At 33.5% G+C, this 21584-nt stretch overlaps 2 protein-coding genes across 10 annotated transcripts in view; one reads left to right on the top strand and one right to left on the bottom strand.

The window, feature by feature from the left end:
- Nucleotides 1-18159, top strand: part of LOC117162648 (pyrokinin-1 receptor) — a 36153-nt gene extending 17994 nt beyond the window's left edge. For all 9 annotated transcript variants that reach the window (XM_076621023.1, XM_076621028.1, XM_076621026.1 and 6 more), the window contains 3 exons: nt 13532-13746; nt 14367-14736; nt 15145-18159. In XM_076621023.1, the coding sequence (XP_076477138.1) occupies nt 13532-13746; nt 14367-14736; nt 15145-15392 (833 nt within the window). In that variant the 3' untranslated portion in view covers nt 15393-18159. The remainder of the gene's footprint in view (nt 1-13531; nt 13747-14366; nt 14737-15144) is intronic.
- On the bottom strand, nt 16196-20315 carry LOC117162654 (glutathione S-transferase-like). Its single transcript, XM_076621041.1, has 5 exons — nt 20158-20315; nt 18184-18319; nt 17170-17337; nt 16846-16982; nt 16196-16568 (listed from the first exon to the last, which is right to left on the bottom strand). The coding sequence occupies exons 2-5, from the start codon at nt 18314-18316 to the stop codon at nt 16401-16403; spliced, it is 606 nt and encodes a 201-aa protein (XP_076477156.1). The 5' UTR covers nt 18317-18319; nt 20158-20315; the 3' UTR covers nt 16196-16400.
- Between the last annotated feature and the right edge of the window lie 1269 nt (nt 20316-21584).

Raw genomic sequence — 21584 nt, 5'->3', positions numbered from 1 at the left:
TTCAATATGCATTGGAAATACGATTACTTGCTTCCAGGACAACGGATGAATAAGTCGAAGTTCCATCTTGTGTTAAAACTCGGCTCAAACTCGTGACATCTTTCCATAAAAGTAGCACGTTTGAAGGATTCGACTCGTTTAGGAGCGAACAAAATTTATGATAATCGTTATGATATTTTCATTGCAATGATAGGAATGGTTAAGCATCGCATGAAATAATAAAGTAGCTTTATCCTCTCATAAACGTTGAATTATAGCTGTAGGAAACTTTGGCTGGAATCCCTCGTAACTATTCTCGTATCAAACCTGCATTTCTATTTATAATGTTTTGTGTTTCATCAGAGTATTTGAATAAAAAGCCTTGAATTTTAGCTAATCGATCGTGCGTCGTTCAGCATGATTTGAATTCGACTTTGCAGAGAAATTTATTCGATAGTGAAAACAATTATTTAAAAACATTTTGATCTTCGTTTATCAGTGTAACGTTCAACAGATAACTCTGATATGAATCTCGACACTCAATGATAAGGCTTGTAAACCTAAGTTTCTATTGTCGAAGCCCTTTTGACGACATACCAATCTTTAAACTATAAAATGACTCGACCAAATTTAATGGAGGACTTGTGTCACGTCGTCGTGAAAAATTGTCAGCTTACCGAAATCCTAAAATATTTCAAAGTCCGTAACATTAATTCGAATTTAAATTGCGACACGAAAAATTCCTGTTACGATTCATTTTAATTCTCCATATATTCTAAATAATCCCTCGCAGCATTTTCGTCAAATGAAAATTAATTTCTCCACTTGAAACCTCTCTCTTCGAATATAATGCCTTCCCGCCAGTAATCTATAAACGCAAACCGGAAGTCTCGTGTATTCCTAGTTTCTAACTTCCTGAATGAACTAGCACCACGGAAATCGCTCAAACATTATTTCAACTCGTGATTTACGAGACATTTGTAGTCAGAGTCCGAAAACACCGCAAACAGACCATTAAACGCCACCTTAGTGCGACCCATTCACCCTTTATCTCCTTTAATCCCTTGCCAACTGTTCTTTTAGCTTTTTACCGTTAAACGACCAAGTCATGTACTCGTTCTTTTCCGAAGATTTCAGTCGCAACCCGCTGCCTTTTTATACTCGTGTTAAGTGAAAATCGCCTTGTCTATACTTTTATACTCGTTCGTGGATTTACGAGGTGTGGCGCGTGCAATCGATAAACGACCACTTATCGTCGATACACCACGAATAGATTGCATTTAATTTGCCATACTAAGTGATTTATAATTAACCCACCGATGAACAATGTTGCGTCAATTCGATATTTCGTTGGGCTTTTTTCTTCGGTCAACGTAGAGACATTTGCGAATTCCTTTTATTTAATTTCGTATTAACACAGCATTTACTTTGGAATTTTTAATGCAATTTGGAATTTCTCATGTATATTCAGATATTTTTGAAACATTGATGCAATATCTAATTTGCAATATTTTTTTTTCTTAGCTAACATAGATATTTGAGGATTCTTAACTATGTCTAATTTGTAATATTTTTTTATTTCACCTAGATATTCCCGAATTTATTTGTTTAATCTCGCGTTAATGCAATATCTCATTTGCACTTCCACGTGTCAATAAACATCCCCGAATGTTTCCTTTTATGGCGATTAACGAAGTATCCATAATTTCCCCTCCCTTCAACGTTCAGTTTAAATTCGATGCGACGAACATCGTTTATCGGCATATGTACGTTTTAAACAAATACAGCTAAAAAATAATTATCATCCGTTTCCTCGTAGCAAATTCGTGGGAAGGTTACCACGTTGTATTTGATTAAAACAGGAAGTGGGAATTATTTATTACGAACGCCTGCCAAAAAGCGTGTCTAAAAAAAAAAAAGCATTCTTTACGTCTCATTTAGAAAGATGGGACCTTGAAATCTTCGAAAAGGATTCATACCCTGCTGGAACGATATGTCACGCTAAGATCGTTTAATTTTATTGTAGGAAAATTTATTTCTACCTCCGATCGTATCTTCGGAACTAGGAATTCCATTCGGTTTGTTCGATTTACAACAGTGAGAACGGGATTAAGAAACAGGAATATGAGTTCGTGTAACACAGAGAGTTCGCACACGGCTAGTGTAAGCAGATCGGTCAGGAAATAGATCGTATTCTAGCATGACCTCGTGGAATCTTATACAAACCGGCTCTGCCAAAATACAGCTGTAAATAGATGCCTCGAGATGGTATGTTGCTGCTTGTTACGGAACGCGTTCGAGAAATTGTCCGTTGACATAACGATGGCGATGCTTCTTTGCTTCGTCAGACTTCATCCTTTCACGCTCGATGTATACGCTACCTTATATTTTAATAAACTAACTAAATCAACCAAACGATAAATATATCTGTTTTCGATGAAGCAAACTTCCAGCTTTAGTGTATTATCTCTTCTTTATTAAATCAGACGAAGAAATGTGTTTCTATTATCCATAATTAAACGTTTAGCATTATTAAAGTAATTTTTAGTATTGCGACGAGTTTTTAGATATTGGAACAATCCTTTTCACGAGGTTGAGTAAAAAGAAATGTTTCGTTGAAACGTTGCAAGCTGCACAATATTTATTATTCTCTCTAGCCATTTTGTAATCTCTTCTTTATTATTCTCCACCTGTTCGTACAAATAAATAGCTCTATCTTTAACATAGATTTGCAATAATTGTAAAATAACAAATTTAAAGGATATATAAGAAGTTGCGAATGCTTGTTTTATCTCACTGTTAACTTAGGAGGGTGACTTTTCCTTCCCACCAAGAACAGATTTGCTCTTCGCATGGAGAAACTAGCTTCGTCCAAGGTTCTCCTCTCTCTTTTTCTTTTTCGTTTCTGTTTGTGTAACTTGGTCAACAGGAATTCACCAGTTTTTGGTGGGTTTTGATCGTTGCCGATGCTAGAGCTGCACATTATACTTAGAATAGATACACACTGACGTTGGAAAGAGGTTTATGAGAGAGATACTGTGCGCTTTATATTGAGAAATGCGAACACGAGGTCTCTGTATATACAATGTGCATGTACATATATCCTTTCAGTGTAAGTTTTGAATATATAAGATTGTTTTTCACTGATTTATTTTATCAACTATGATAAATGAAGCGTCGTACAGTGCGACATGCAATGGACAGGTTTCTTCTTTGTTAGACTCTGATCATTATCAGACTTTGATCTTATTATTCTCCTTGTTCTCCCAAAAATCGATAGATGATTAGTAAAAATTGTACATCAAAATCTAATCGAATCTCGTTCGTTATATTAGGTCGTCCGAAAAGTTTATTTCGTTTTATAAGGAAATAATGGATGCACAACATTTTCACAACATTTTGTCGAAGTACGTATGATCCATTTTCTTCTATCAAAATAAAGATCACAACGTTCGACAGATTAGGTTTCATGTTTGTATAAAGATGCGTCGTTGTAAAAGACGTGTCTGTAAAAGAAAGACACTTTTCGGACAACCTATCACATTTCTGTTTGTTGATTCTTGTCAACCAGTATCTGCTACATCTTCAACATGGAGAGCAGAGATACGTGTAACATTAATTTCCAATTAAAAAATATCTTTCTTTCTTTAAAGGACAATTAATAACATTTTAAAAAGATTACATCCTGTAATCTTGATTGTTCCGTATCAAGAAGACATTTTATTAGATTGCTATATTATTCTTTCCTCCTGCGAACTGCTACACTGAATGTTTTTAATCGTTCTAGTGAAATTTAGTGAAATAGGATTGGTGTTTGCCAAAAAATGGGAAGATTGTTTCTGGCATTGGCAGTGTTTATTTAAACGTCTGTTTCATAAAATGTTTGTTTTATAAAACGCTTATTCGAACGTCACTGTGTGTGGTCAGACAAAAAAATAAATATTCAAGATATTTCAACCGAATCAGAGAGCAGGGAAAATACTAACGAAGGTTCGTTAAACAGACTTTTACTCGTTTCAGATCCACTCGTACCTAGTTTCGGGAAAACCGCATATTACATGCATTTTTTATCTTTGCTCCGAATCCTCGTCCAAATGTTGCACTCTGCATCACGTCGATGATACCATGAGATGCTGTGAGTTCGAGAGAAAAATAGTATTGTTACATCAACGATGACTTAATAATGTAAAAAGTTAAAATTCACGAAATTGCTTCAATACGATTTAAAAACGAACATCCAACGTGAACACGTTTGACAAAGCTATTTTTCCAATGGCATCAAATCCACGTTTATTTAAAAAAACATCTACGTGAACAAATTCGTTACACGGTTAGCAGGTTTTTCGATAGAAAAATCTATCGAGTCAAATACTTTTCCACGTCACTGTAACTTTCTTCATTCATGTAAAGACTAACACACCAGCAGAATACCTGAGGTTGCACGAATTTGGTGACCAGACGAGAACTAGTTCTTTCTACGAACATGGAAAAAATCTAATAGCGTGTGAAGCAACCTAAGCCGTGTCCCTTTTTGAAAGATCCAATATTTCGCTAGCGTTGCAGCCAGTCTTCATCAGAGTCTAATGATAATCTCATACTTATAGAGAATGTAATAAAGTAGATAATAAGAAATACTTTGCGGAACTAACAATTTTTCTAAATGATTTTTAAAAACTTTTGAAACGTGTATTCGACATATTGCGCGTGTAGTTTGAAAGTATCGCGATGTAAAATAATTCGATGAAAACGATTGTCAGAAGAAGAAACTAAGAACGAAAAATTAGAAAAATAATATTCGACCGTTGTCTCTTACAGATTATTCTTTTGCCGATATTATGCGTCTAGCGAATAACTTTGGACTCTTCTAAACGGTTCTTCTGCTTATCCTACGATGCTTGTTAGAGCTGTATCACTTTCGAAATACACGTGCGATATCTAAATGGTCTGAGATACAAAAATGACGAGTCTATCGAAAATTTGATTATTGGAAACGCGTGAATTTGCAAAGACCGTGATTCGTTTCGTTTTTTGGAATAGGCGATGGAAAAATAATTGAACTCGCAAGCGATGAACTGATAATGAAATGATAATAAATTGCAGTGATTCGTTTGAGAAAATTCACGGTTAACTTATTAAGAATAATTCATTCGACTATAAATCTGTTCTAGCTATTCTATAAATACATCTTTGTTTCAACGTAACTACGTTAGTCTCTAACGAATAAATTCATTTACATATAATAAATTTATTTATACACCATTGATGACGTTTAACATTCATCAAATTTTGTCGTTGCAACAAAATGGCTGGCTTGATACAAAGTTCATGAAAAATGAGCGAAAAGGCAGAGAAATCTCAGATAAGTCGGCTTTCCAAATTTACGAGTGCTCTAGGGGACTACTTATCTTCATCCACTATGTATTCGCCAGTGAAGAGATAACCACGACAAAAATTCCGGCCATCAAATGTGAAACTGGACCGTACGATAGATTTTCACCTGTCACGCGGATGAAAAGGTGAAATATTGTCACGAAATAAAGGTCCCTTGACGCGGAAGCATCAACTATCGAATATCGATCATTTTTCCATTCAGTAACTATCCAATATGGAAGAACAAGGCAATTTAGATCTCGTCTCTTGTCGTAATTTGTTTCTCTTTTTCTTCCTTTTTTTTTTTTCAAATCGATTGGCGTCCGATTAATTTCTATTTCAATTGAAATTCCCGATGCAAGGATTGTTTGATATGCCCAGGATAAAAGTTTCTCGATTCAAAGTGGCTTACGAAAATAGACTTAAGCGTAATTGCAATTTTTGCAAATTGTCACGCGATTCTAATTTTTTAAAATTACTGTCGAATAACAATTTAAGTATGCGATGATTTTATTTTTATTTTTACTTTGCTCAACGTAAACTGTTTCTTAGAAGGAATATTTTTCATCGAAGCTTGGATGCTCGCCACTGAATTATTCTTTCGAAAATCGAATTCATTCATCCTTACTCTCTGTTTCATTTATCCTTACTCTCTGTTTTTTACGCCAACAGAAAAATGAAATAATTCGCACGTCATCGGTGTCGCGAAGGTAACACCAGTAGGGACCAAAAGACTAACATTGAAAAGTTTCTGCATATATATTTGCTCGATATCGATTCTTGCAGTTTAGTAGATTGGATTCACGCGACGTAGAATCGAATACGGTCAACGTCCAGTTGCTCGCTATTCCCCGTGACTGTATAAATCATTCTCTGTCAAATATTTGCCGTGCAAACAAGCACAGTTGGGCGTGTGTTCGCGAAAAGTCCGCCGGAGGAAGACAAGCTCGTTTGAAACTCGCAATTGAAATAATCGAGTCACTCTAGCGCGTTGTTCCTTTCATTTGATAGTGGAAAAATCAAGTTAAACAAAGAGCAGATGTTTTCAGGCGAACAGTGGGCATTAAGCTTGGAAATTTATACGACTGTGAAAGATTTATGATTCTGGAATAGTTATTGGTTCAAAACCATTTTGCAATTGGCTTTCTGTTCGTTGTAATTGAGAAAATTTAATTAGAGAATTCGTGAGAATATTTATAATTATAAAAATCTAGACGTTGTTACAGAAAATCTTCTAAGGAAGAAATTCTTCGTGGAAATAAATGTCTTGTATCCTTGTATTGCCAACAAATTTACTGAACTTTTATTCAATTCTCATAATTCTAATTCCACTTTGAGTTTAATCAAATCTCTAACATATTAAACGATGTATCTTCATCGACGACGAAAAATATTCTTCAGTTGCTATTTTTGTTTGAAAAAACTTACGAAACTTGTTGTGTCAAATTCCCATTGTTCCATCTTTTCCATTGCAACGTCGGTTATTTATCTTTTGTTATTTATCTTCTGCGTTAACTCGATGTACAAAATGTTTAACTCGTAAAACAAGATATCTTCGTCAACGGGTAAAAATTATGTTTTCTGCGGATATATGAATTCTCATAATTCTTATACTCGGATCGTTGACAAAAATTATATACTTTTCTTACTAGCTTATCTTTCACGTTCTTTACTTCAACTGGAAAAGAAAAATCTCCAACGTGTAGAACGATGTACCTTTATTAAGAGACATAAAAATTCTATGTCCATTTAAATTCTCCTAATGCTCGACTGCAAACTCACGTTCTCTTTTAATTCATATACAGCGTTATTGCACTTGGCGCAGTTTACAACGCCTTAAGTGTCAGCCTGTATTTTTTAAATGACTCGCTCTAAACATCCTGTCACGGAACAACCAACGTTAATTAGGAGACTGAGAAATTGCGTAAAAGTAGTTGCGGGAATATTACTTGAAAGTTGAATGAATCCAGATATTGTCTCGATTGTCTATTTATAGAAGAGACTGAAATTCAAATGAAAACGATAAATCGTTCATGAAAATGGACGAGCAACAATGTGTCGTTCGAGTTGGTAATATATCGCATCGCATGATACGTCCATTTAAACGATAGATGTTCCTACGATGACGATTTTCCGTCTTTGATTCGAAGTTTATTTTTAGTTTGGTCGTTTTATAATTTATTATCGTATCATAATTCTTTACACACCGATATCTCAATTGTATTTCTATTACATTGTCGTTGTTCCTATATTTGAACGTTCGGAATTAAAAATCGAAGGTTTCATAGTGATAGAGATAAAAGGTAATCTAAATTGAAAGAAAATAAATCGGAGAAGAAGGCAGAAACGAACAGCGGAAAACGCTCTTAAAATTTAAACGAATCCAATAAACCTTCAAAATAACCCACTGAAATTCATTTCTCCATGCTGCACAACAGCTTCGTCGAGCATCCTACTATCGATCATAAAATTCGAGTCTTGCCTTTACCGATACCCTTAAATGTAATACAAAACCTTCTTCTAGTTTTCGCTACAATTCTTCCAATGCCATAGAGTATCGAGAAACGAGCACACGCTACCGGCGAGAAGTTTACATTGTTAGGTGTTTAATAAAATCGAAAATTTTGTGAAAGTAGTCCGCATGCATGGAATTCTCTTCATTTAGAAAAATCTTTGGACCACGATCTATCAGAATACGAAGAAAATGTCCCGCTAATATATTTTTCAGAAAACATTAAAATCGCGGTATGTTCCATAGAATCAGAAAATTTGTAGAAATAGCTCGCACAAGATTCTTCCACGAAAGTTCTTCTTCTCCTATCTAGTTCCTCTTCTTCTCTATATTAAAACGAAGATAAAAAACATTTTTCTACTAATACGATTATTACGTCAATACCAAAATAAATATAAAATTGACCAAAAAATCAGTAAAATACAATTAAAAAAACCATTCCAATCTCTTGACCAGCACAGCCTATAAATACGTATCAGAGGAAATGCGTGTGCGTGCACGATTGTTGGATATTTATTGCGGAAACGCCTGTTTCTCAGCGTTTTCCATGGCCTGTACAATCTTATTCTGTTCACGAAGATCTGGGAATGATGGATAAGCGGCATTTTTTTATGCAAAGTAACCGACTGGCGAAACCACGACAAAAGACGATAGTGAAGGATGGACTGGAACGCGAAGAAAGCTTTCGAGGTCGATAAAATCGATCGGAATTTCATTTCAGAAGTAAAACGTCTTTGATGTCTTTTCACGCAACTTTCGAGCGTTCGAGGGATAAATAAGCTAATGTAATCTGTATGTCTGGTGAATCGAAAAGTGGACGATGCAGTTCAGAGAGTTTGTGGCTTCTGTGAAGTGATTTATACATTATCGAATTTGTGGAGTGCCGTGGATTATTGAATCTACATTGATCCGAGATTTTGATTATTGCTTTGATTATTGATAGTAGGAGAACTTGAAAAACTTCAAATTTGCTTTTATCGAATAGATGATCTGCATTGTCTTTTTATTTTCATCCTGTAGAAAGGTATATTTATAATTCCATCAGTTTTTTGCGTCAGAGGGGAAAATTATTATTTATACAACCTGGGTTTAGTTTTACAACAACATTCGGTTCAGCTTCGGTTGTTTCGTGACGCTGCAAGTGGAAGGTTGTGTTGTTTCCGCGAATGGTGGCATATCTTGTGTTAAGTCAACCTTGTAATGTCGTTGAGACGACTCACGAAGATTTCCTCGCAAATTTTGAAAAACCTCCCTCTTCTAAAATTTACATTTTTTTTTTTTTTTGTTGCCTCACCATCAATGGCAACGAAAGATATGTTTTATAAGGAAATGAAAGTTAATGTCTGTTTTTGACAAATCAAGAGTTCGAGATCGCTTTTGGGAAATGATTGTAATTTATTACGAGTTACAAAATTCGTGTTGGTTATTATATTGTGCTGAATTATCACATTTATTTAGTAAATTAAAGATGATGAACGTTTCCTTTATTTTAGAATTATCACTGATCACACAAATTCAGCTACATCGATTAAATGATAAATTTATTAATAACTCCATAATGATAGCAATAGTGCTATAAAAGGATAAAGAATAAAATTCACATAATTCAATGAAATATCCGTTACAAAAGTATGAATGCAAAAATATATTTCGTACATTTTATTCTTTATGACCAATTTTTTTTTATAAAACACAATGAACCGAACGCAAGAAATGGTCGATGACTGTAATAAAATGTTCGTAGAAAATCTCATACTGATTATAAAATATTCAAAGAGACATTGTTGTCGTTTATAAACGCAATAACGAAATGTCAACACCAGCATTATCTTTCACGAAAAAATCAAAATTATGGAACGTATTATATAAATTACATCGAAACGGATGCGAAAATACTCGAAAGCAAACAACGTTTGAATCATCGTGTTCACTGATTTTCTTTAATTCACGAACGAGATCCGATTACTTGTTTGATAAACGAGTTGACTGGCGATTATGTGGGCGCCCACATTTTTTTGTGAAATACGAATATTTGTTAGCGAGGTCGTTGCCTCGAAACCGGCAACTTTCGCCTAATGCCGAAGCGTAGGTGATCTTTCAAATGATTTAATGACCTTAATTTCATATCCAAATTCTATCGCTATTTCAATAAGCAGAAGGATCTTTAATGATCTTTTTCGAACAACTTCAACGTAAAATTGAAATAAAAGATGTTTATCAATCAATTAATATTTTCTTTAAACTTAAAATATTTGTAAAAAATGGACGATTAACTCGACAATGAGTGAAAGAACGCATAGAGTAGAAGTATAATCGTCTAAGATTTCGATTAACTGGATATTAGTTCAGATTTTAAACAATTTGATTCAAAACGTTCATTTTATTTCTCATCATTTATTCTTTCAAAATCGTAGCTATTTTGAGGTAATTTAAATTATTTTTTAATTTATTTAATATTACACACTTGGGTAGAGTATACAATAGAATCAACTTATAAACAAAAACTTAAATCCTCTTTCGTAATTGTATGAATTGTGTATCTCGTAATTATACAACCCGTATGTTCTATATATTGTTTTTTGGTTAAAAACAATATCGTATTCTAACCTCTGATCTCCAATAAATAATTTACACGTGGAAGCGATTTCCTTTTTACCAAAATCTGTTATTTTACGGATCACCGATTCGAAACATCTTGTCATAAACTGTATACTGTTTCCTATCCGAAGAGATCTTATCTGGAAGAATATGTTTTCTTATACAATGCAGTTTAGATGTAGATACGGTGCATTATCATTATAAAAATATTAAATTGCTGCATATATGCATGAAAAATGTCGTTCTCGAATTTCAATGTGAATTTCAATTCGAACATTTGAATTTGTGCCAATACCATTAACTAAACTTTATTTCGCTGTCGATTGTTTTATTTGAACGTCGTTCGTATTAAGGAACGAGAAACGAGCTATAATACACGGTTTATATCAACGAAATTCATCATAAAAATGTTAGAACCTCGTTATTAACAGTTATGAATAATCAGAATATTCGCGTGATTTATAAATATGAGTTTAAGCTTGGTGAAAATATTGTAAAACATATTGAAAGCATACGTACATTCTCAACTTTACGTAAGTGTGTTTATGTAAATATTGGAATAATTCAAGTTAGGTTCATGAAATTCAAGGTTGGCGACTTTTCATTAGGGAAGCAACCAAGTTGTATTTTGTGTCTCAAAATGGCTACACAATTCCGAAGATTAAAACATCGGAATCTTTATTAAAATATTCTTCCAATCCTTGCTGATTCTCTTGTTTGAAAACTTAAACAATTTTTGAACAAATAAATTCTTTCGAAGTAACCAAATTATCGAAACAATATTTTTTAATAACTTTTTCATTCTAGAACAGATGTTTCTACGAAATCTGGAGCAATGAATGTTGTTTATTATTAAAGAAACAATCGTAAAATTATATGAGAAATATACGATCAAATATATGTATTTAGATTAGGTTCATTTATAAAATCATATTATTTATCTTATCATTTACTTACGAAGTCAATATCAGATTAAATATGTTACGTTCTCTAATGTACCTGTTGGATGACATTAACGTTTTAATTTAGGAAAACGATATTTCATATTATGCGTTAACTCAGTACAACGCTTATCTAATTACAAACAATTCTGAACATCTTTATGGTTCATTAGTATTCAAGTATTTGAATTAGACAAGATCCTTCGAACGCTTAACAGTCCATTGAATCGGACTGAATCGATCACTTTCGAAAAGGTAGAAGTGCACAGACGTGAATCTAATATATATTCAGTTATTCAAGGAATCTAGACATTTACTTCTGTCTGCTCGCCATAGAACTCTCTTTATTTGAAAAGGAACTTCCGGTGAACGAAGAGCTAGTGATTTACCGGCGCAAATAATAAAAAAGTGAATGAAACTAAGATACTTGTAGATTTTCTTTCAAATAAAATGATCGTGGGAGAATCCACTCTTTAACAGAGCAAGCAATTAAATTAGCAGTATGTTGTTACTTCCTTCGAATTATTTGTTGAATAAAAGATTTCACAGATAATTAATAAATCACGAGAATTAATGATTAATTATTTGAGTCTACCTTTTTCATGAAAAATATGTCGACTGTAAGCGGAGAAGATAGAGAAGATCGAAACGTTAAAAAGTCGGAAATGAAGGTAAATGACCCCGGCGCGATTTGACAAAATTTACGAGCTTTCCTATCGTGCTGTTTATTAACGTCACCTTATAAGCCCATCGATTTATCTACCAAACAGTCAAAAAGCGAACTTTGTTTTGCCTCTTTATTACTATCCTTTTATTATAATTTTGCATTCTGTATTTTATTTTTAATTTTACATTTATACACAGAGTGATCCAATTGCTCCCGGCTAAAGTACGTTCTGTAGGTCAGAATAAGAAAAAACATGTTAATAAACGTATGTCACTAGAAGTTATAGATAGTTAGTTATAGACAACTAAAGTTATGACTAGAAAGATCGATATACGAAATAAGCGGTAACGAACGTTCGTTATTGGGATAAAAAGTATGAATCACGAAATGATATAAAAAATCAATAAAATTGGATTTATTGTTCTTTGAAGTTCTCGTTTATTACTCGTTGCGGCAACTCTTTTAACGATGTTTCTAATAACATATATTTATGTGATGTTTTCTCCTTATCTTGACTCAAGAGGCTGTGCTAACAACGTTTGGCCCCAAATAACTGGGGCACCCTGTATACTATTATGAATGTTCGATCGTTTGTCGTAAATTCTTTCGAAATTTGCATAAAATATTACAGTTCCGAAAATTGAAGGATTTATCGAAGCAAATCTGCCTTTTAAAGCCTATGGAATAGATACTTTAATTAAAGGGAAGTTTAATACCCACACAAATTGCTTGTGGCGAGTTACGAATCACGATACTAATTATTTTCGGGGGTCTAAAATTATAGGTAAATATAGGAATTTAGTTATTTCCAAAATCTTGAGTTTATAGATGATCTCAATTATGCTATACAAATACCTACTTTTATATTTGATTTTAATTCCAAAAAAGATCCATAATTGTAAATGTTATCATACGTAACAGAATTATTAATATTTATTTACAAAATGTTAGAAGTATATATACTTATTGTATTCGATACCAACAACGTAGGAGATCTCAAAGATAAAGGTGTGATTATTTTATAGATCGTTTTTGTATGTTTATTTTGAATTTTTCATAATTGCATTACATCCTCAAATAATTAAATAATGATAATCCATACAGATCTAAAATACAGACGAGTTAACTCGTCATCTTGGTTGATAATTTCTTTGGACGTAACAAATAATTTTCGTGGACATCGTAATTTCTTCATTTTTGAAGTTCCTTTATTCTTTCACGCGTGGCTTTATTTTCGTTAAAAATAAATTCTGCCATATGTACGTCTGCAAGAACTAAAATTAACATCAATGAAAATAAAATTTATCTTTATTAATTTTTATCTTTAAAATTGTAATTTTTCGTTTAAAGACGATCCGGCTAATAGGTTAATACGTCCGATTGTAAAATTATCTGCTGTAAATACCAATAATAAACGCATTTATAGGAAAAAAAAATGAAACAGAAACGATTTGATCGTTGCAGTTGCAGTAGTAGTGACGTTCTTCATCTGTTGGGCACCGTTCCACGCTCAAAGACTGTTGGCTGTGCACGCAAAGAATACGACTGAACCGAAAGACGCGTTAGTAATAGTCTACACTATCCTCACGTACACGTCCGGGGTGTTTTATTACCTTTCCACGACAGTGAATCCATTGCTCTACAACATCATGTCCAACAAATTTAGGGAGGCTTTCAAGGTAAGTTATCACTTGAGAATTTTGAATCGAAATCTACCTGTCAACGATCCTGTTTCAATTATCAATCATCCCCCAGAGTAACGAATAATGAACGTATCTTTGTATATTCGTGTTACATTTTAACTGTGTTTTTAACTTTACAAATGAATATTTCCGTGGTTTTTCTTTATATCCTCTATGTTTCCTTCTTTGCACCCTAAAGTAGAAAACTACAGAGCTTTACAACGATCCTGAAAAATCTAAGATACTACAAACAAGTAGAAAATCTGTGCGAAGTTAATTTTCTTTTCGACAAGCTACGTGTACCGATCGATGGTGCGAGTAATCTACCGACGAGGATAATAATTAACGAATGATAATAACGTTGTAAAATATAAGAAAAAGAGATATAAAGAACTGGAACTTGCTATTAACGACTTTTCACCAAAACTGTGGAAATAATAAATGAAAAAAAAGAAAAAAAAGAAAAAATGACAGTATTACAATAGATACTATTACAAACGTAAAAATTACAAAAGAAATCTGAAAATTAAGAAAAAATCGAACCCCCACCCTTCCTCCCCAAAAGATTGAGATGGAGTCTGACAAAGTGCGTTAAACAAACTGAAATTAACTTTCAGTCGATGCTGTCGAATCACTGCGGATCCTCCCGCAAGTCAGTACCACGACAGCTGACGTACAGTAGCCTCTCGAAGTACGCGAGGTCCACGCTCAGGCAGATCTCCATCAGCGACGACAACCAAAAGCTGAGAACGACCAATACCACCGAACTTATTGGATTAAACGATCGAAAGAACAATGGACGAAACCAGTCCGACTCTATGGCGAATAAGATCAATCATCGAGAATACAACAGGAGCGTATCCAGAGGATCGAACTCCAGTCAGCTTACCCTGATGTCGTCCGTTAGTAAAAGTTTTAACGAAGGCAACAATAGCTTGATTGCGACTTACGTGAACATTCAAAGAGCATCGAGAATTGTCACGCTCGGTAAGTGAGATTTTATTTGTTATTTTCAATTTTTCTTGATAGAAATATTCTTCAAGTCGTTCAGGTGAAATCCTGGATCGTTTATCGAATATTGATTACGTCTAAATGAGCGATAATTTATAAATGTTGGAGATCGATGAATCTATTCAAAGTTCATGGCCTTCGGCTAACGACCATAGCAATCAGCGTGTAATAGTCACGTTAACGCGCAATAAAGGTTAATAATATAAGAATTGGTGAGGAAAGTAACAATTTTAAGCATCAATCAACGTAATTATTTCCACGTCAACGAGACAGTATAATATTTAATTGTCGACCGAGAAAATCAAATATTTTTACTCTTTGACGATTAATTTGTTTCGAGTTACGAGTTTCTAAGCTATAATTTTCTTAATCTTCTTTAAACAGGTATACTCGCCGGCAGATTGAGATTGGGAACCAAAGAGCTATTTTCGCCTCAACAGAAGATCGTAACTAGTTCAGCGCCGAAACCGGAAACGAGGACAGTGTTGGCACCGCGATTCCAAAGTCATCCGAGTATAGAGAGTGCAAACACTATCAGTAACTCTAATTTAAAGGACCATGACGAGACAGAGTTTACTGGTATGGAATTGGCACAATACATGGGTGAACTGAACTGTGACTTAACCACTTAACGTTCGTTTAAGGAAAAGCGTCCCTTCGTCGAACGAGTAAAGCATAAGTACTTAACGAATTAAAGAAAAAAGTTGAGAAATTGAGGCTTTGAAGTAGGAATACGTGTATGCGAACTTCTATAGGCAACAGTCAGGAGAATCTGAGAAAGAAGAACTTAAGACTTGAAATTTAAACAAAAATACTGAATATGTATGTCTTTTAAGAGGAAGTATATTTGTAAATCTTACATTGTAATCGAACAGCAGGAGATCTACGAACAAGCTAATGTAAATCATATTATTAGTCTGACATAAATACTTCCCCAGTGTATTGCGAAAACGCCCACATTGAAAAGATCCAAGATCATCGAAATTTAATATTACCAATTAACACTACTGTGTTGTATACGCCCTTTCCGCGTGTTCATTGATCCGCAAACATCATTATAAATCACTGAAACGGTGAAAACTGTAAGAAAACGATTCCATGGTTCATTTTGCGTAAACAGCAGCGCTTAAACAAATTTTCTAAGAATAGATACAGGAAGAAATTGAATAACACCGTGAAAACATGATCTCAGACGATTTCAAACTTAATTAAGGGTAAATGTTATTATAGCGATACTAAACACAGGGCAAGGTCGTTTGGAAATTACAGAAAGTCATAGAGATCGTGTAATATTTTAAGGAAACATCGTTCATAAGTAGTACAGTGCGAATTGATTATGTAATTAATTATGAAATTTGCTTTGTACAATCTTGTACTTCATTTCACTGAAAATACAAGTTCACTGCTTCGCAATTACAAAAGGAAAGCTCTTGAATAGATATAAGCGATATTTATTTTTCTACTCGTATCATACATAACAATTTGTAAAAACCACTCATCTATCTCATCTATGTTTTTATAAACGTGACGTAAAATTTGTATAAAACATAAAATGTAAAAGAATCTGCAAGTATACTTGCAAAGAAATAAACCAATCGACGGCCCTGTTGAACTCTAACGCACGTAGAAAGTCTCTAAACTTAAAACATGCTTTGGGGTCGGTTGTCGAGATAAGCTTTGATGTTGGGTAGCGACCTGACTTTCTCTACCAATTTCTTCAGTTCAGGGTGGTCTTTGTTGATGTCGGTTTGCAGCATGTTGGACAAGGTCTCCGATTGTGCGGCATAGAAAAGGTCAGCCCATGTCAACTACAACGACAATTGAAAATGTGGCTTAGAAATAAGTTTAAAATTACTTTAACTGGTATTAAGAAAATAAAAAATTAATCGACCCCATTTTTTGTAAATTCTTTTACTTTTACTTTACTTTCATTATTGATATCTGAAAAATAGACTCAGATAAAGATGAAGATTACAAATTTAGAGTAATAATTGCAAAAAAATTACAGAATTACAAAGAAAATCTTTAGTAATATCACTCTTTTCGACTATTCAATTTGTGGTCGATTACTGAAGAAACAATTACCTTTCCATTGACAAAGTGTCCTCCGTTTTTCTTCACCTGCTCATCCAACTTATGGAGCATGGGAAGCTTCTTCTCAGCGTTGGCCTTCAGCTTGGCCTTGTATCCAGGGTCTTGTTCAAAGTGGTATTGAGAGTATGCTATAAATTATAAATACAAAATCGATATATAAAAATTAAAACATAAATTCGAAATATTCTCTTCAAGTATACGTATGTTTTTGTGTGGTCTGTTCTTCGTTTGAAAGAAACAATAATCATGAATCAAAGAATGACAGACCAAGTACTGTTAAAGTGAGTTAACGCAAGTGAGTTAATAGACGTCTACCTGCTCTCACGTCATCGATGGTGTCAACGGTGGCATCGATTAGGAAAGCTTCTTCATCGTTGGAACCATAGAGATTGTTTTTCCTGGCGAGCAGGCGAAGGATTGCTTTCGATTGATAGTAAGCCTTGCCGTCAACTTCCAAGACGGGTACTTGACCAAGTGGCATACCTGAAATATTCGCGATCATCAATAATCAACAAGTCATTAATTAATATTACATGTGAACAGAGGAATTCAAACATTTATCAAAATCAAGGCTCTTGATTTGCTCTTTGGGAAACATAGCGTAGAGATTACGTATCTTCGACAGGAGTCAAATATAATATCGTTATTTATACAGTTTATACGGAAGTCTTAAAAAAGTTTATACACTTCTATCGAGACCCCATTGGACATTTATTGATTTTGAATCAAGTATTCGTCAAATTACATTTTTTGTGTAATCTGAACTTGTATCTTAAAAGTTCTTTTGTAACATAAACTGTTGAAAAGCGTAAACTTCATATAAGTGTAATATCGTGGACGAAAGGCCTAAGAAATATCGGGCGAACTATGAACAATGTCGGGAGAGCCGAGGCGCCGTCGGGCCCATCAATGTGTCATCGGTCTTTTCAAGTGCATAGTTTCGTGGAAAAGACCTACGTGACCCTGGCTACGAGCGTCTGCAGAACACGTATGCGGTGGGCCTAGGAAAAAGGCAATAGAATGCGACAACGGCCAGAGTGTGAGTCGAGAAACAGAGTGTGAGTGGAGGAGCCGAGTGCGAGTTGAGCGGAGACAGAGTTTGCGAGTGGCGTTGCCGAGAGAGTGTTGATTGCGTTTTGGTAAAAGTCGAGTCGCTATCTAGTTATTTAGTTGCGCTGTTTTCTGTACGTTTGACGTGAATAGTTCAGGTTGAACAACAATCGTCTTTTTCTGTCTGATTAACATCTCTATTGTCCACTCCTTGTAAATACATTATATCACGATATTACATAAGTATGAAATTAATATATTAGAGTTTTGAATTTTTACCTTTTTTAACTTCCGGCCATTCATCCTGAGTGAGCCTCCTGTCCTCGAATTTAATTCCACTTTGGTGCAAAACCAGCCTAATTGGTTCAGCAAGGCCAGTGATGTTGAAGTAAGTCAATCTGTAGCTGGACATTTCCTGTATTAAACAAACATAATTTGATGTACTCAAATTTTCTAATATTATTTTGTATTGGTTTGCTTCTAGAGTAATGTTCTAGATGAGATGTCTAGAGTAATGTCTAGAGTAATGTTCTTCTAGAGTTATCCTTCGTTTATATTCTCACGAGGGAGATTAATCTAAGATCGTACGCATTATAATAGAAATCAGTTTGAAAATTTTGTAATAATATTTCCAAATATATATATATAATTTTCTAAAATTTATTTATATAACTTTGTACGTAGGTAACTGAACAGTTTTATTTTAATAATATCATGAGTTGCAGTATTGCTCGTACGTCCGATATATCTTTGTCGTGATTCACGTTATATGAAACACGCAATCGCCGATGGCACAATAATGTTGCCATCTAAGTCTCGTCACTGATTATCTATTGTTACCTTCGCAAGGTAAACACCTAACGTATGTTATAAATTGTATGAAGTCTTATGTAACGTATCTATGAATAATACTCTGCACTTCACTGAAACGCTACTTCGAGTATTTTTGAAATAAAAATTAAAAAGTTAGAGAGTTAAAAAAGATAACGATTGAGGAAATCGAAAAATTGTAATATTTGAAATTCGTGGTGCTTGACAATTTAAATATTTAGAAGTTGTGATATTCGTAAAATTGGAAATTTGAAGCACTGAATATTCTCAGGTTTAGAAGTTGAAGATTCAAAGTTGATCTCTTTGAACAAGGAAAATTCGATTGTAAATATATATAATTGCAACGCCCTCGCATAAAAAAGAATCGAAATTCAGCCATTGAATGAAATTTTTAATTGCTAATGTTAGTTTAAATAAACTCTTGCCCGTCAAACTGAAAAAGTGTAGCTGTCTAACAGTAGAAGATTCTAATTGTTCAAGTACTTCAAATTAGCGCAACATTCATTAATATCTTCTAAAAGAAACCTTGTACTTAGTAGTTTGTAACTCACTATTACGTTGAAATTCATGTTTGTGATCCGTGACATTGAACATGATAAACGAAGTGAAGGTTCGCGGTTTCTAACATTAGTTCCGTTAATGATACGAGTATAACAACTAGCCGGCTAATAAAATTTATTTTTTTACGCTGACGCATACATTACTATAGTTATAATGTCAATAAACAGAAAGGACATAAAAGCTAAGCGATAAAGAACACATGCTATCGATTGATATTTTAATTCATTTATTAATTTATTAATTTTATTAAAATGTCTGTTTAAAGTTTATAAAATATATGTAACTGTCTATTTTTTATCTCTGATATTTAGAAATCACAGAAAAACAATTGACGAAATTTGCAAAGACTGGAGAACACTTATCAAATTTTCAAATTTCCTACTTTTCTAAGGGCATAATAGCGTATTGCGCAATATTGCGCAAGAGAGTTGTGCGAAACTTCAGAGTGACTCTGAATGAAACCTGTCGCTTCTCTCCAGCTAAACGAATATGGATCAATATATTCAATGAAATACTCTGAACTTCCAACTGATGATATAAAATCAAACATCGTTCGCGAAGTTAATCACCTTCGGTTTCTGTCAATATCGAGAGAGTACAAATTATAAAGCTTCCTTTGAAAATACGATTATTATTTGAAGTTTGGGAAGAAAATTATTTATCACGCAATAGCAGCATTTAAATGAAATTTCAAATTAATTAATTTAATAATTAATTAAATTAATTAATAGAATATAACCTATTAATAAATTTCGAAAATAAAGCCTGATGTTACATTGCCACGATGCGAATATATCAAAGTACAAACTTTTGCAGAACCTTTATTATGTGAAAAATGGTATTGAGACATAAAAGACTTACGATGTTTTAGACTGGAACGTGAACTAGACACGTTGATCTCTCCTAGAATACTGCTTTGAATTACCGACCATGAGCTTCATATAAATAGTTCTTGTAATTCTCCGAGAATATCGTTCTCCCCACCATGCTGAATGATATTCGTGTGATAAATCGCGATAGCGTACATGGCAGAATCAACTAGAATTCCTTGATAGAGTAACATCCTTCGTGGCACAGCTTTGTTAATAAGTAAATCACTTCGTAATGGGTATCATAAAAAAAGTCTATGAACTAAACGATCTACTGGGGCGTTGAATGACGTCCGTTACGGTTACGAGCAATATTTATTGTAATTATATTGTTTAGCCCGCTAAAAAGACTGTCATTGTTTGAAAAGGGAGATAAGATTCCACTTTTCTATACTCGGTTTCATCGGCAAGGCTAAATTTTCTAGTAGATTGCAAATTATTTATTTATTACGCACACAACGATAAGTTATATGAAAGATGGTTAATTTCAAAGTTAACAAATTGTTGATGATAGGAAATATGTTTTGATTATAATTTGATGAAAAGTCAATGCCCTCTTTTTAATTGAAAATAGTAAATAATAAAATTGGACGAATTGCAATAATCTAACCAGCCACTTTCTAGATTGAGGTTAGGTTAGGCCTATTTCATAATGTCAGATTGTCGGGTTTCTGGAGCGGCAAAATTTTGCAAATCATGGAGATAGCAAAAAATCAATAACCCAATGTTACACCCCATAGAGTAACTTTTAGAGTCCTTCACGAAAAATGATTTCGCGTTTACCATATCTCGATATTTTATGATACTTTTCATATTATAAAAAAATTAAGTTTATTGAACGGGTTGAAATTCTTCAGCTTTATTTTTACAGAAATTTCGGAGTTAAAGCTATATAATTATAACAATTTAATAATTAATAACTAACATGATTATAAGTCATTAAAAATCAGGCTACGAAAGATTATAAATCTTTAAAAAAACAAGAGATAGAAAACAAGATAATTGTCCTCGTAATCGTTTATTTTGATCAAGAAGTTTTGTTAGAATGATCAACAACATTGATATGTTGAGAAACGTGTTGAAATGAGATAACATTCTAAATAAAATTGTCGGTACGGGCCAAATTTTTAGAATTAATAATGTCAATAAGAATCTTGTACAGTCATTCTTTCGTAAGATGATTTTAACTTTATCACTGGTGTAATAATATTTAAAGATAATGTTATCTATTTATTTATATGTATCCAAATAAGGTGATATCGACCGATTCTTTAAGTAAGCAGTGAAATATAAAAAATTACCAGATATCGATTGCGCAATCTTATACAAATCAATGTAGGGTGAAAATAAAATATTAAGAATATTTTACTAACTTCTTTCTCTCGTTTTATATTTTGAAATAGAGCATAACATTCATGA

The sequence above is a fragment of the Bombus vancouverensis genome, chromosome 8, assembly GCF_051014615.1.
Source record: "Bombus vancouverensis nearcticus chromosome 8, iyBomVanc1_principal, whole genome shotgun sequence".
NCBI classification, from domain to species: Eukaryota; Metazoa; Arthropoda; class Insecta; order Hymenoptera; family Apidae; genus Bombus; species Bombus vancouverensis.
The sequence above is the reverse complement of the archived record's forward strand: the minus strand, read 5'-3'. Positions and strand labels throughout refer to the sequence as shown.